Below are 13,519 nucleotides of genomic sequence, written 5' to 3'. Positions count from 1 at the left end.
CGTCAGGCCGCCTGTCTCACACCAACAACAATGGCACAGTCAAAGTCTGAGACGTCTCCTTTCTTCCTCATTCTGAGGTTTTGAACTTCAGCTAATCTTCTTTACCACATCCAGAAACCTACATGCTTTTATTTGCATTTGGCTGGAAACTAGAGGTGGGCAGATAGATGCAAAATACTGATGTTGATTCCAAAGTTGGTTTATCGGATCAATACTAACATGACAAGTTCGAAATTTTATTTAATTTTTGTTCTGCAGTTTCTCAACTCTTACTAAAAGAAGATTTTTTGATTGGATCTCAAATTATATGTATTTTTTTGTTTAGGAAAAAATGCACACACATTTAAATTGTTTCTGTTAATTGTGTAAATATGTTAAAGTATTTTGTAGAATATAAACTGTAAAGTTTGAACAAAATAAGTCAAAGGAAAGCGCACCAAACACCAAAAGGTCAGAAGTTTGATATATCAGTGTTAAAATCAGCGACACCGGCCCGGTATTTACATGGTTTCAGATTGATATAAAATAAATAAGAATAATAAAATACACAGAATCGAGAGAGGTTGGATAAAGTTAACATCTATTAATAATTCAATCTGAATTGTTGGGTATTTAAAAATATATTTTAATGGATTGGTTTGGTTAGGTTTTTGTTTCTAAATCAGATTATTTTACATATTTTCGGAATCGAAATATAATATAAATAGAAAGTCTAATGTTTCAGTGAAAAAAACCCAAACAAACCGGTATCTATATTATTGTTCAAACCTGTTTATAGTGAAGCCATTTTATAACCGATGCTGTGGCGCCCTCTGGTGTCTGCAAATACACCCCGCTGCAGCAAAAAGACAGGGGCGGGGACTGACCACTGACAGTCTCATACTTTATTTGGAAATGGGACCGTTGTACTCCGGAAGTGAAGGGGGCGCTATTACCTATATTATCCGCGGTCTCCCGTTTTTATTTTCTTTTGAAATCTGTGATATATCTTCATCTTTAGGAAGGAGTTTCACTCTCAGCATGTACTTGAACTTCTCTCCTTTATTTACTTCAGCGCAGCTCAGGTTGTTTTCTATAGCTTTCTGTGTACTTCTAAATCTGCTTCTTAGTCGCATCTTTTCGGGCCTGCTACTGCCTCTAGTGGCGTGGGGTGGTAACACTACAAATATAATTACGTCACTAAACTAGAATACCACAATGTCTTTATTATTTACTATTAATTTCGACATTACTGGCAATGTAAAAGATAAATTATCTTCTAAAACACCATATTTTTCAATTTTCTTCAGGATGTAGAGCTAATTAGGTGACATAAACAATACCTTTATACATTATAAATAATATCTATATATCTCTATCAATTATAGGAGGAACAAAAGAAATAAGACATAAAATGCAACATGATCAACTATAATAAAAATATCATTTACAATGTATACATAAGAAATTGAATTGAGCAAAAGTCAATAATGAACAAATTAATTAGGTTTACACATGAATAACCAGGATTGTTAAACAGATACAAGCAATAATTCACATTTTTCTTTTTACTGTGCCATGTATATTATTCTGAGAATTTTTGTTGGTAGAATCTTACATTTGGGAAAAAATATGGCTAAACTATTTAGTCTTCCAAAGTGGAAATTTTTCTTTGACTCAAAAATGATAAAATAAAACTCATTCATAGAATCACAATATCAACAATTTGTGAATAGAGCAAAACACTTAGCATGCCACAGGTAAATGTTATCATTTAGTTTGGCTAAGAATAATTATTGCACTGTCAATAAATGACTTCTAACAGATGTTCTATAGTTACCAGAGGAACACAATAACGCCTTCATGAGCTCAAACTATTACCTACTGTTTTACCTGCCATTGAAAGTATTCTTAAAACATTGTCTGTTAGTCTGCAGCTCATGTGACCAAACCAGCTGAAAAGATGAAAAGTTAAAACATTCAACAGTTAAAACTTGAGATGAGTTAAAACTCTAGTTAAATGTAAGTTTTAACATTTTAACTCAACAACTAGAGATTGTACACAACCTCTAATTAGATCACTGGGTCTTCTTAAAAGATAAAGTCTCTGAAAACATTTCTTAAAGATATTGACTGTTTTCAGCAAATTGAGCTGACTGTCCAGGAATGACCCAAGGTATTTAAAATTTACTACAGTTTCAACAGGTTGGTCATTGAGTGAAACTGGAACCACTTTCAGGTCTTATTACCTAATTTAATTAGCTCTGCTTCTTAAAGGAAATAGAAAGGTATGGTGTTTTGTGAGGGACTTTATCTTTTACTGTTCCAGTAATGCCAGAATTAATAATAAATAATAAAGACTTTGTGGTATTCTGATTTAGTCATGTAATTATATTAGTTGTGTTACCACCCCACGCCGCTAGAGGCAGTAGCAGGCCCGAAAAGATACAACTAAAGAGCAGATTTAGAAGTACACAGAAAGCTATAGAATTTGTTCAAAACTGTGAGCTGCGCTGAAGTAAATAAAAGAGCGAAGTTCAAAAGCATACTGAGAGTAAAACTCCTTTCTAAAAATGAAGATATATCACAGATTTTAAAACATAAATAAAAACGGAAGACCGTGGATAATATAGGAAATAGCGCCCCCTTCACTTCCGGAGTACAATGGTCCCATTTCCAAATAAGGTATGTGACTGACAGTGGTCAGTCCCCGCCCCTTTCTGTTTGCTGCAGCGAGGTCCTTCTCGTGATTGGTGGAAGTGAAAATATGGCGGCGTCTGTGCAGCTGTGAAATAATAGAAAGAAAAACTAAAGTAAGACACTTGAGACGCTTTGTAGAGGTTAATACTGTCCTTTAGCTGTCGCCAGTTTTAGGGAACGGGACGATGACGTAACCATAGTGACTCTGTCTCTTTGCTTTAGCTTCTCGAGGTTGCTAACCAACCTGCTAACAACACAGCATTTCACCAGTGGATCAGCTCCTTAAAGGTGAGTGAAGCAGCCCGGCCTCTGGTTCTGCTCGTCGTTATCCTCATCAACCAGCCCTCAAATGTTACGGCAGCTTGGAGCCATAAACATTTCCACAAACCGGCTCCTTTTACGGTCCGAAATGGTTGTAACTTCATCCCAGTTTCTCCTTCAAATTCATCATTTTGGAAATTCATATCCCGTCGATTTAGTGTAAGTAGAAGTTGTTTTGTCAGTTTCTCAACAGTGACCTGGGATTCGTACACAGTTTGGAAAAATAACTGGAAGATTGTGGGAAAAGAAAAGCGAGCATTGGAAAATGCTTGTATATTCCTAAAATTTGTTCTTTGCCTCGTGACATACGTGAGAAATTGAGGAGCAGCATCTGTTCATCTTTTACTGCGTCCATCTATCCATCCCCTTTCAATATGTCTGTTTCTTCCCATCGATCATCCATATATTGAATTGTTACCATTTTCTCTTTCTTTGTTAACCCATCCATTAAATGACAAGACAAATTAAAACAAACTCAATAATTTTCAATTGCATGATTTATCGTTTTTCTTTTTTCGCTCTCTTTCTACCGAAAACTGGATGATAAAAGTCTCCAGTCTGGTGCTTTGGTCTCACCAAGCCCCTTTTTTAAGGACAATATCGTTTACAGAGACTTCATAATTAATTTTATTTGTTGTTTCTGCTGTTTTCTTTCTTTATTTTTGATATTTAAAATGTCTCCCATTTCCAATGATAAATGTTAATCACAATTCAAAGTTTATTAATCTTTGAGAATTGGTAAAATTCTCATTATTATTATTCCATTACCTATATCTTACCTGAAAATGGTCACAAAACAACATTATCGTTTAGCGCAACAACTGCTGCAGCAAGATTTGTCATCATAATAGCCCTATTTACATGTAGCCCTGAAGTTGAATGCAACATAATTGGTATACTAGAGAAAAAAAGTGTAAGTATGTATAGCTAGAGCAGTAAGAAAGACCAAATTATCCTCTTTTTTCCTCTACAGCACTAAGTCCTGAGTGGATGGTGAAAATAATTAAAATCCTGTTTGTATTTCTCCTCTTTTTCCAGCCAACATCATGCCAGCTTTCCGGCAAGTGGGAGAGAAGCAACTTCCCAACCCAGTGAAGTGTATGGCGTGGTCTCCTAAGAGGGACCTCATTGCTTTGGCTAATACAACAGGGGAGGTGGGTTCAAACGGTTGAGTGTAGGACTTTTAGTGTGCAGTAGTTTTATATTTTTGTAACTCTAATAATTATCCGTAGCTGCTGCTTCATCGCTTGGCTAGTTTCCAGCGGGTTTGGAGTTTGGCACCCAGTGAATATACTGGGAAGGAGATCACTGCGCTCGCCTGGAGACCTGATGGCAAAAGTAAACGATGGCTTTGAATATATTTGCCTGCGTGTTTGATGAAATTATGTGAACATTATGTTTTTGGTTTTTGCTTTAATTGGCAGTTTTGGCGTTCAGTCTTGGAGACACCAAGCAGGTGGTTCTGTGTGATGTTGAGAAAGCGGAGATCCTGCACATGTTTCCAATGCAGAGTTCGGTGACCTGCATGAACTGGATGGAGGTGGTGGAGGAGAACAGGTGCGGCCCAGGCTCACGATGCAAACCAGTATGCGTGCAATCTGGCTAGAAATGTGCAAATGATTCCCCCCTCTGTTTCAGTGCCCTTGGCTCCTTTTATAACTCTGAGGATGAATCCAAGCTTTTCCTTCCTGAATTACCAACACTCCCCAAGAGGTAAAAGCACCGAGTGTCCATTCCACCGCAAGACTGAAAGTTTATTTTGAGCTAAGTAACACGATCCAAATTTTCCTTACCAGCTACAACACCACTTCAAAGATATTCAGGTGAGATTTAAATGATTGATTTTCTCATTTGGTGTCTGAGTGGAAGCTGAATGTGTTTATCCGTCTTTGCCACAGTGAGGAAAAGTCTGACGAGATCCTCAACCTCCTCGGAGAGGTTCGGTAAGGGCTCCTTATTGGATATGAAGGATTACATTTGATTCTGCACAGTTATTCAGTTGTTAAGTCAATTTCTAATTTTGTCTTGCTACCAAACAGGCTGAACATCCTCGTTCTCGGAGGAAATGCTGGATGCGTGGAGCTTTATGCATATGGAATGTACAAAATTGCCAGTCTTGGCGAAGTAAGGTTTTTTTGTTGTTTTTTTGTTTTTTTAAATATGGTTCCTTATCCTGCCCAGTGGTCAGAGGCTGATATAAATGGGCCTTTCGATCACATCATATATTTACATACCCCAGAAAGTCATAAAATCACAGGATTTATGCTCCCTCAAAAATATGATCGGCTTATAAAAATGGAAACTTTTTTAAAAAATTATTATTATTTTACTCAAGATATCAAAGTAATTTGAATTGTTTTTACATAAACTGAAAACTTTGCTGTGATTTTATCCATTTTTCTTACATAAAGTCAGAAGAACCAAATAAATTTTTGTCAGAGGTTTTTTACTGGGTGAACTTAGCTGGTTTTTATCTTCTGCAGGTGTCGGGATCATGCCGCAGTCTGAGTCTGTCCAGCGATCTCAAGTCTCTGTCTCTGATCACAGAAGTCCAATCCGCTGACGGCGTCTCGGAGATCTGCTACGTTCAGGTGAGCCGGATCACGTCACGTCGTCGTCTTCATTGCCTTCTTCTGCTCTGACCTTGATTTATTTATTTTTTTTGCATGTCATCGTTGCCGTGCGACAGCTGGACACGAGTTTGTTGTCGGACTGTCTTCCAGAGGTCACCAGGATGGCCCGCAAGTTCACCCACATCTCCACGCTATTGCAGTACCTGCACCTCTCACTCACCTGCATGTGTGAAGCCTGGGAGGAAATCCTGATGCAGATGGATCTCCGTCTCACCAAGTTTGTTCAGGTCAAATACTCTTGTGGGATAAAATTAATTGCAACCCGTGCTGAAACAAACTTGTTACAAGAGTTTATTTTATACAGAGCAATTCAGGTAATTTAGAAATAAATTGCCTAAATACAAAAGAGATTTAAAAAGCACACTTTCTTTTTAAAAGAGCACTGAAATCTTATTTTTTATTAAATCCATTTTTTTTCGTGTGTAATATGTATAATGTGATGTCTGACTAATTTTGTGATATTATTTTCTAATGTCAAAATGGTCTTATGGTCTTACGAATATTTTTGTGTTTTATCAGTTGGACCCCTGGAAGATTAGTAACCACTTTGGTGGAAACTAATGAGGATCCTAATAGATAAACAAGGAAACAAATGCTGTTTCCGTCCGACAAAAAAATAAATAAATAAATTAAGGGGTTAAAGGTTACAATACTTCCACCAGAAAAGGACTAAAATCCAGTTTTTGTTGAGTCTTTTGTTGTCCTTGTAGGAAAAGAACACAAGCACTCAAGTCCAAGATGAGTTTTTGGACCTCCTGCTGTGGGGGCAGTCCAGGTGGTTTATTGTTCTTTTTTTACGCATTATAGTGTTGTAATATCTGTAGTGTCCTGTAGATGGTAGCAACACACCTTGAATTGGTTAAAGTGCTTTTTCACTTGTTTCCTGTTTCCAGTCCCGAGTTGCAGGCTCTCCTCATGAACCAACTGACTGTCAAGGTAAAATCAGAAAATCTTTTACGTCTATGTGAATTTCGCTCATCCCATCCGGAAGCTTCGGGAGGTGGATTTAAAACATTTTGTGTCATTCTGTGTCAGGGTTTGAAAAAACTGGGTCAGTCCATTGAGTCTTCTTACTCCAGCATCCAGAAACTGGTGATCAGCCACCTACAGAGGTTTGTCGTCTCTTTGACGCACCTGGGAGTTTTTGATTTCTTTCTATCAAGATGTCTTTTTCTGTGTCTTCTGCAGCGGCTCTGAGGCTCTGTTGTATCAGCTGAGTGAGGTGAGAGGAATGTCCCTGTGGAAGCAAAAGTTTGAGTGCCTCGGCTTGGATTCGGATGCTATCGATGGTACCAAACCCAACACATGCACAATGTCTACAATCTGTCTCTTTGGTTGTCCATTTTAGCTCCTTCCTCGTTTTGGATTTTGTAGTTATAATCGTTTCATATCCGACCTGTTTTGGGAAAAATGAACTCGACAGAATGTTTCACACCAATTATGTCTCCTTTTCTAATGGAGCATTTCATGCACACTTTGATAACCAGAAATTTTTATTAATTTTCTGTCATTATGTAAGGACATGTGGTTTTATGACTTGGGGTTTGCCAACAAGATGTTGCTTATAGTTATTCTGATTTAGAAATTTGTTACATGTCACAAGAGTTCATTCATTCATACAAGTACGGTGGACCGGAAAGGTCAACTAAATGCAAAACGCAACAACAAAAAGCCACAACTGAAGTTATATTAAACTTGCTAGTTGCTAGCATAACGTCCGTTGTGACTTTTCGTTGCCTTATGAGGTTTGTATTTTCTTAACCCTTCTTGGCCACCGTAGTACAAGGATCAGGACCAAAACAAATAAAAATCAGGTGTTGTGCAAAATATTTACAAAATAAGCAAGTCAAATTAAGTTATGTTAGATTTGAATATTATTTTGAGTGTTTACATCCATTACTCATGAAGATGTTTAACTACAAAGAAAACTAAGCTGACTTGAAGATATTAAAGTGCATAGGTACAAATTGGTTAGTTTATAGGAATGAAATGGTAACAAATTGGCCCGGGGCTTTCTGTCACTAAGTGTGTGTTTGTTTCGTGTATCCAGGTGCGATCACAGCTGTTGGCTCTTTCTCTCTCAAAGCTAACGAACTTCTGCAGTGAGTCTATAAATCATCTCAGTTTACGACATTTTATCATTTTTACTTGTTACAACTTTTATTTTGTCACATTCAGGGTGATTGACAAGAGCACGAAAAACTTCAAAGCCTTTTTCCGATGGCTGTATGTAGGTAAGAAGGAAGTTTTATTTTATTTTTTTTTATTTCCTACATCCTCATTGGCTCTTATTGAAGCCAATATTCACCTTTAAGTGTGAAACAGACGGTTTCCGGCTGCTGAGATCCTCTGTTAAGCCTTAAAATTTGATTCTCTACAGCAATGCTAAGAATGTGTGACGAACACGTACCGCCAGAGCTAAACAAGGTGAGTTTTTAGCCCAGATTTATCACTTTTAGTCTTCTTATTATAATTTATCATTTGCATTAAAAAGTTTTATTTCCTCAGATGACTCAGAAGGACATTGCCTTTGTTGCTGATTTCTTGTCGGAGCATTTTAGCGAGGTAAGATGAGCAAATGCATCACATTCACATTTAAGAAATGCCCGAACATATTTTGAGTTGGAACTCGTTCCTTTGGGGTTTCGCAGAATGAGGAACTCTTTGATCGTAAGGGGAAGTATTTCCACGTGGAGCGAGTTGGTCAGGTAAGTCGCTTCTTAGAGAATGCTTTAAATATTTTAGAAAAAATATGACTCCTAGATGCTTGTGTCTCATATGGATATTTTTACAGTACCTGAAGGATGAAGATGAAGACCTGGTTTCTCCACCCAACACAAAGGGAAACCAGTGGCTGAAGTTCTTACAGGAGAGCACACACCTGAAAGGTAAATTGAGATCCTGAGTTTAGACAACCAGGGTTTCCCCCAGAAAACTTGCTAGGCCCGTTGCTCAGGGCGCTACGACAGTCATCCAGCCACCCGCCGTGTTTTTGAGTTAAAAAATGTTTAAAGCTGACAGAAAATTTGAGAATATCATTGTATAGTTATGCATTTTTGTGAAGTCTGGAAGATTAAATACCTAAACACCAACTATAAAGTCTTTAAAAAAAAAAAGGCAATCATAAAAAGTAAAGCCTGGTGGCCCGCCACACTTATAATTCACTGAGGGAAACCCTGGACCACTGACAAGGATGATTTAGGAAATCATGCAGTAACTTCTTTATATTTCATTGGTTTGTTAGTGAGCCCTTTGCTGTTTCCATCATATCCCCAAAAGTCTTTGCACTTTGTCAAGAGGATGATGGAGAATGTGATTGAACGATGCCTACAGAAACCTGCCGTAAGTTTTTGGTGCGCTACTGGTACATCTCAGTGATACCAGAAGAATACAAGAATATTGTTGAGAGTTGATTCAAAAAAATTAACCATGTTTATTATGTGTTTCAGCTATTTATTCATGCAAATTCTAATTATTCGGCTTGGAGTTGATGAAGCCCAAAAAACAGTATCTCATAAAATGAGAATAGGACATCGGCTGTCAAAACTAAATACTTATATTCACTGTATAAAAACTAAGCAGCCCTTTTTCATACTGTTTACATTAAATCAAACTTTCCTTCTATAGATCTTACTGAAGAAATGTCTGAGAAGCACTTCCTTTGAAGAAAGTAATACAGTACAAAGTGTTTATATACCATTGCTCTGGCATTCAGCAAATTGAATTACTAATATAAATCATCTTTCTGATGATATTTTGCTTTACAGAGATGCACCTGAATTATTTCCTCTTCATTAGTAGTTAGTCATTAGGTTGAAACGTCTCTCAGCTTTGTGAATCTGTTTACAGGAAGTCATTGGAAGATCTGTGAAACGGGCTGTCTTTTTGCCTTTGTATGCTGTGTCAGACAAGTAAAGTCTTTCTTATTGTTGTATATATTTCAGATATAAGATGCTTAAATTCCCAGACGATGTTATTAATGTGATTACGTTTTGTTTTTCTAGCTCGGAAAAGATTCCTCACTTTTTTGAACTTCCGTCTCTGTAAGTAAAACAGAAACTTCATGGAGATTTGTGTCTGGATTAGCAGGAATGTGTTTTATATTGAGCTTTTTTTGGGGGACCCTTCAGGTGGAATGACAAAAAAGGCAAAATGCACTGCGTTGTGTTCTGCATGCCAGAGATTTCACCAAGCAGGCTGTACGTGTTACGGAAAGGAACCGACCCAAACAGGTACACTGTCTTCCAGTCAGAAATGTCTTTGTCGCTTCTTTTTCGGTACTTATTACCCTGCTAACCTAATTAATTTTGCCTCTGTAGACATATTCCAAACAGTTTCATGTCATTTGACCTCAGCCATTATCTGGACAGTACAGATGATGATGGTGTTGCAGCCCGGTGAGTTTATCTTGATCGTTTTATTTTTATTTTTCTTAGCACCTCAGAACGTGAAATATATGTGATAGATTTTGTTTTGTTTATTTATTGCTATTTTAGGTCTCATTACGTCTACAGCTGCCTGGATGCTCGTTTCTATGACGATGAAATGCTAACGGTGGTCCTGCAGGGATCAGAGGATCAGAACAGCAGGCGCCTCCTGGCTCAGGTTTCACTTGCCTCCAGCTTGAGCTGCGACTCTCAATTCAACTGGGAGCCTGGTGTGAGGTGTGTGTGTGTTACAATGCCTTGTAAAAGTATTCATAACCCTGAAACACAGTTTAAAACTACATTTTGTATATAGAACGACAAATCTCAGTCATTTAGCACATGTTTGTGAGCTTAAAGGTGTGGCATGCATTTGTATTCATATTGAGCCAATACTTTGCAAATTGACTTTTTGGTGCAATTGTAGCTGGAAGTATTGTTTTTTTTCCCCTACGTCTTTTCCTGATCTGTGCATGTAAGGTTGAAATTTGTGCAAATTCTTCTAAAAAAAATGGCTCTAATCCAGTCAGACTAGAGTAGCGACTCTGTTTACCAATCATTTGACTTCTGAAGAAAAGTGGTTGCACTTGGGGCGGCGTGCTGTGGTGGCGCAGGGGGTTAGCACGCCCCACATTTGGAGGCCTTAGACCCGCGGACGTCGCGGGTTCGACTCCCGGTCCCGATGACCTTTGCCGCATGTCCTCCTTCAAAAATGGCACCGGCTCAGCTGGCTGCCTGCAGACCCAGCTCCTGTCGTGTGTGTGTTAATCTGTGTATAAAAAATTCTTGCTGTAACTGCGAAATAATTTCCCTGCTGGGATGAATAAAGTAATTCTACTTCTTCTTCTTTATTTTACTCAGAAGTATTACAGTAAAAATGGGTGAATATTATATTATTTGTAAAATAAATTCCAAACAGTTTTTTTCCCCCACCTCAAAAATATGAGCTATTTTATTCTGATCTATCACATAAAACACTGTTAAACTATTTAAGATTGTATTTGTAACTAAAGAAAACCAAGTTTCACATTCGTCATCACCATTTAGCACGTTACATGGAAAAAATGCAGTAAAACTCTTTTGCCTTTTCTCTCTCTTTCTGTCGAGCAAAAATAATCAATTTGATCAACGAAAATAACAAAAACATATCAAACGACAAATGAAAACAAATTCGGTGTTTGCCCTCTGTGTTACCAGGTTGGACCAGCAGTGCAGCACCATTCCCTGCCAGGGTCTCGTGTTGGGGAACCAGTGGCGTGAACTGGAAAACATGAAGGCCCAGTTTGTAGCCGTCAATGGAATCCGCAAAGTGGCCTGCGTGGTAAGTTTCAGAATTATAATTAAGAATTGCCAGGTCACCCTTGTGAATGAGATTTTCAGTCTCAGGGAAACTTATCACTTGGCATAATTCTCTTGATAAACCTAATCGAAACGTAACAAATAATATGAGAGATGCTGTGATGATTAGCTCACATTTTTCTCATTCTTCACATCAAAAGTAATATCCCACATTACCCACATTCTCTGATCTTGCGCAGTTGTATCAGCTGATTTCTGTGAGTTTGTGTTTCAGTGGCAGTAAAAGAGCAGAACGCTAAATCATCAAATGAAATTTAAACTACCAAAAAAAAAACAAAAAACATTCAAGCAGGCATTTGCAATTACAATGTTGCACGCATGGCCTTGAGATGTTGCTGCAGTTCAGCATGTTGTACAGATCCAACATCATCCAGAATAAAATGCACTGTATTATAAATTTGTTTTGGTGTAACGGATGGTTATTGGGTCTCTGCTGGTATAAGCAATCTTACAGACGCAGTTATTGAACCGTCACTTTTCTTTTTCACTTGGCAGCTGAGTGCCAATTTAAGACACATCCGTGTTTTTGAGATGGATGTGGAAGACGAGGATGACGAGGGAGCCGAGTCTCAGAACGCCAGCGCTGACCAGGACGGACTGGAAACTGCGATGTCTGGCCAGGGGCCGGTGGAGGAGAGCTTGGAGTCAGAGGGAGAATCCAGAGAGCAGGAAGGAGATATGTTTCAAAAGTCAGAGGAACTTTTACAATCGCAGGAAGCCTTGTAACCCGTGTGGCACTCGAGCTGTATGAACTCTAAAGGACTGGGCTTACTTTTTTGTAAACATCTTTTATATTTAAAAATAAAACATCTTTCTGGATTTTTTTGTACTTTTCTCTTTTAGTCTAAATTGTATGTTCTCATACATATGAACCTAAACATTACTATCTTAATTTTAAAAATAATATTAAGCTATGTGTTGGCAGCAAATAAGTTTTGAACCTCAAAATGACCACATCTTTAATAATGGAATGGAAATTCCAGATTTAGCGCTGTGCAGCGTTCTCGCATATGACTCACATGTTTTGCTGCAGCTTTGCAGAATTCAAGCAAACGCCTTTCTAGGAAGATCTTGATTTAAAACTATAAACAAAGAGGAAAAAATAGAACAGTCTGTTTTAAGGTCATGCCATGACATCTCAATCAGTTTAAATCCAGACTTTGAGTAGGCCATTCTGAGGTGAACTTTTGGTTTGTTGTCCTGCTGCATAAACCTAAATATGCTTGTGTTTATGGTCAAGAAAGATAGTCAGTCTCCTTCTCAAGTCTTCCAGATCCTGAACAGGCAAACCATTGTGTTCTTTTTCAAAATGCTGATAGTTTATTCAACAGTGGTTTTTGCCTTGGAGAGCTCCCAAGGACTCCATTTTACCCAGTTTCTTTCTTACTGCCATGTCATTAACACTGACATTAACAAAAACAGGTGAGGCCTGAGGCATTTTAGATGTTTTTCTAGGTTATTTTGTGACCTACTGAATGTGTCGCCTGTGTGGTTTTGGAGTAATTTTGGTAGGCTGTGGATAATTGGCCTCGCTCTGGTTCACTTGAGTTCCAAAGCCTTAGAAGTTGTTTTGTAATTGCTTTCATTAATAAGTTTGTTTCTAATCTGTGCTTATAACATCTGTTAGTCTACTTCATGTTGTCAGGGAAATTCTTTTTACATTTCATTTATTCATTTCTTTAAGTAATTAGGACTGGGTCTTGCAAATGAAATTAACCTCAGCCTTCTGACAAATAAGGTTAATTCGAGTCCATTCATTATGTAGCAAGAAGTAGATAACCTTTTTGTTTTGTTTTATGAAGCTTTCCTCCCTTACTAAATAGGTCTGCCTTCATAAATTGTAAACTGCTTTCTCAGGTTATACTTGTTTGGTGCCTTGTGTGATGTCACCAGAGACACGTGCATTTGTTTATGGAGCGCAGGTTGTCTATCAGTTTTAGCTAACGTTAGAATTTGTTTAACTACATGTCTATTAGCAACAATCTTTCAGTCTGGACGCGTTCAATCTGGTTTACAAGACATGTAAGTATGCAGCTACTGCATATCTACGGTATTTACCGCGCCCTCCCTCCCTAATGACGTGGTTCAACGTGCACGAGCAAA

At 37.9% G+C, this 13,519-nt stretch overlaps 1 protein-coding gene across 2 annotated transcripts; it reads left to right on the top strand.

Annotated features, from left to right (window-relative positions):
* Window positions 1-2,702: 2,702 nt before the first annotated feature.
* On the top strand, window positions 2,703-12,235 carry anapc4 (anaphase promoting complex subunit 4). 2 transcript variants are annotated; one of them, XM_023340240.1, is made up of 29 exons: window positions 2,703-2,792; window positions 2,902-2,967; window positions 4,039-4,154; window positions 4,233-4,338; window positions 4,425-4,557; window positions 4,639-4,713; window positions 4,797-4,823; window positions 4,899-4,943; window positions 5,040-5,124; window positions 5,484-5,591; window positions 5,690-5,860; window positions 6,344-6,408; window positions 6,527-6,569; window positions 6,669-6,745; window positions 6,822-6,922; window positions 7,684-7,735; window positions 7,812-7,867; window positions 8,014-8,060; window positions 8,142-8,198; window positions 8,285-8,341; window positions 8,428-8,521; window positions 8,878-8,975; window positions 9,483-9,544; window positions 9,638-9,676; window positions 9,764-9,865; window positions 9,953-10,030; window positions 10,130-10,297; window positions 11,255-11,378; window positions 11,912-12,235. In XM_023340240.1, exons 3-29 carry the CDS (start codon window positions 4,047-4,049, stop codon window positions 12,140-12,142), a joined length of 2,409 nt encoding a protein of 802 aa, XP_023196008.1. In that variant the 5' UTR covers window positions 2,703-2,792; window positions 2,902-2,967; window positions 4,039-4,046; the 3' UTR covers window positions 12,143-12,235. The 2 variants fall into 2 exon arrangements, with proteins under 2 accessions (XP_023196008.1, XP_005814908.1); XM_005814851.2 differs by having other exon boundaries at window positions 2,708-2,967.
* The last annotated feature ends 1,284 nt before the right edge of the window (window positions 12,236-13,519 follow it).

Source organism: Xiphophorus maculatus, chromosome 9 (assembly GCF_002775205.1).
Source record: "Xiphophorus maculatus strain JP 163 A chromosome 9, X_maculatus-5.0-male, whole genome shotgun sequence".
Classification (NCBI taxonomy): domain Eukaryota; kingdom Metazoa; phylum Chordata; class Actinopteri; order Cyprinodontiformes; family Poeciliidae; genus Xiphophorus; species Xiphophorus maculatus.
The sequence above is the reverse complement of the archived record's forward strand: the minus strand, read 5'-3'. Positions and strand labels throughout refer to the sequence as shown.

Bases quoted from the DNA above. Each gene is read 5' to 3' on its own strand.
- anapc4 (XM_023340240.1), top strand. From the start codon at position 4,047: ATGCCAGCTTTCCGGCAAGTGGGAGAGAAGCAACTTCCCAACCCAGTG. The intron at 5,592-5,689 runs GTGAGCCGGATC...GCCGTGCGACAG, and splicing joins CGGAGATCTGCTACGTTCAG to CTGGACACGAGTTTGTTGTC. The intron at 6,923-7,683 runs GTACCAAACCCA...TCGTGTATCCAG, and splicing joins GGATTCGGATGCTATCGATG to GTGCGATCACAGCTGTTGGC.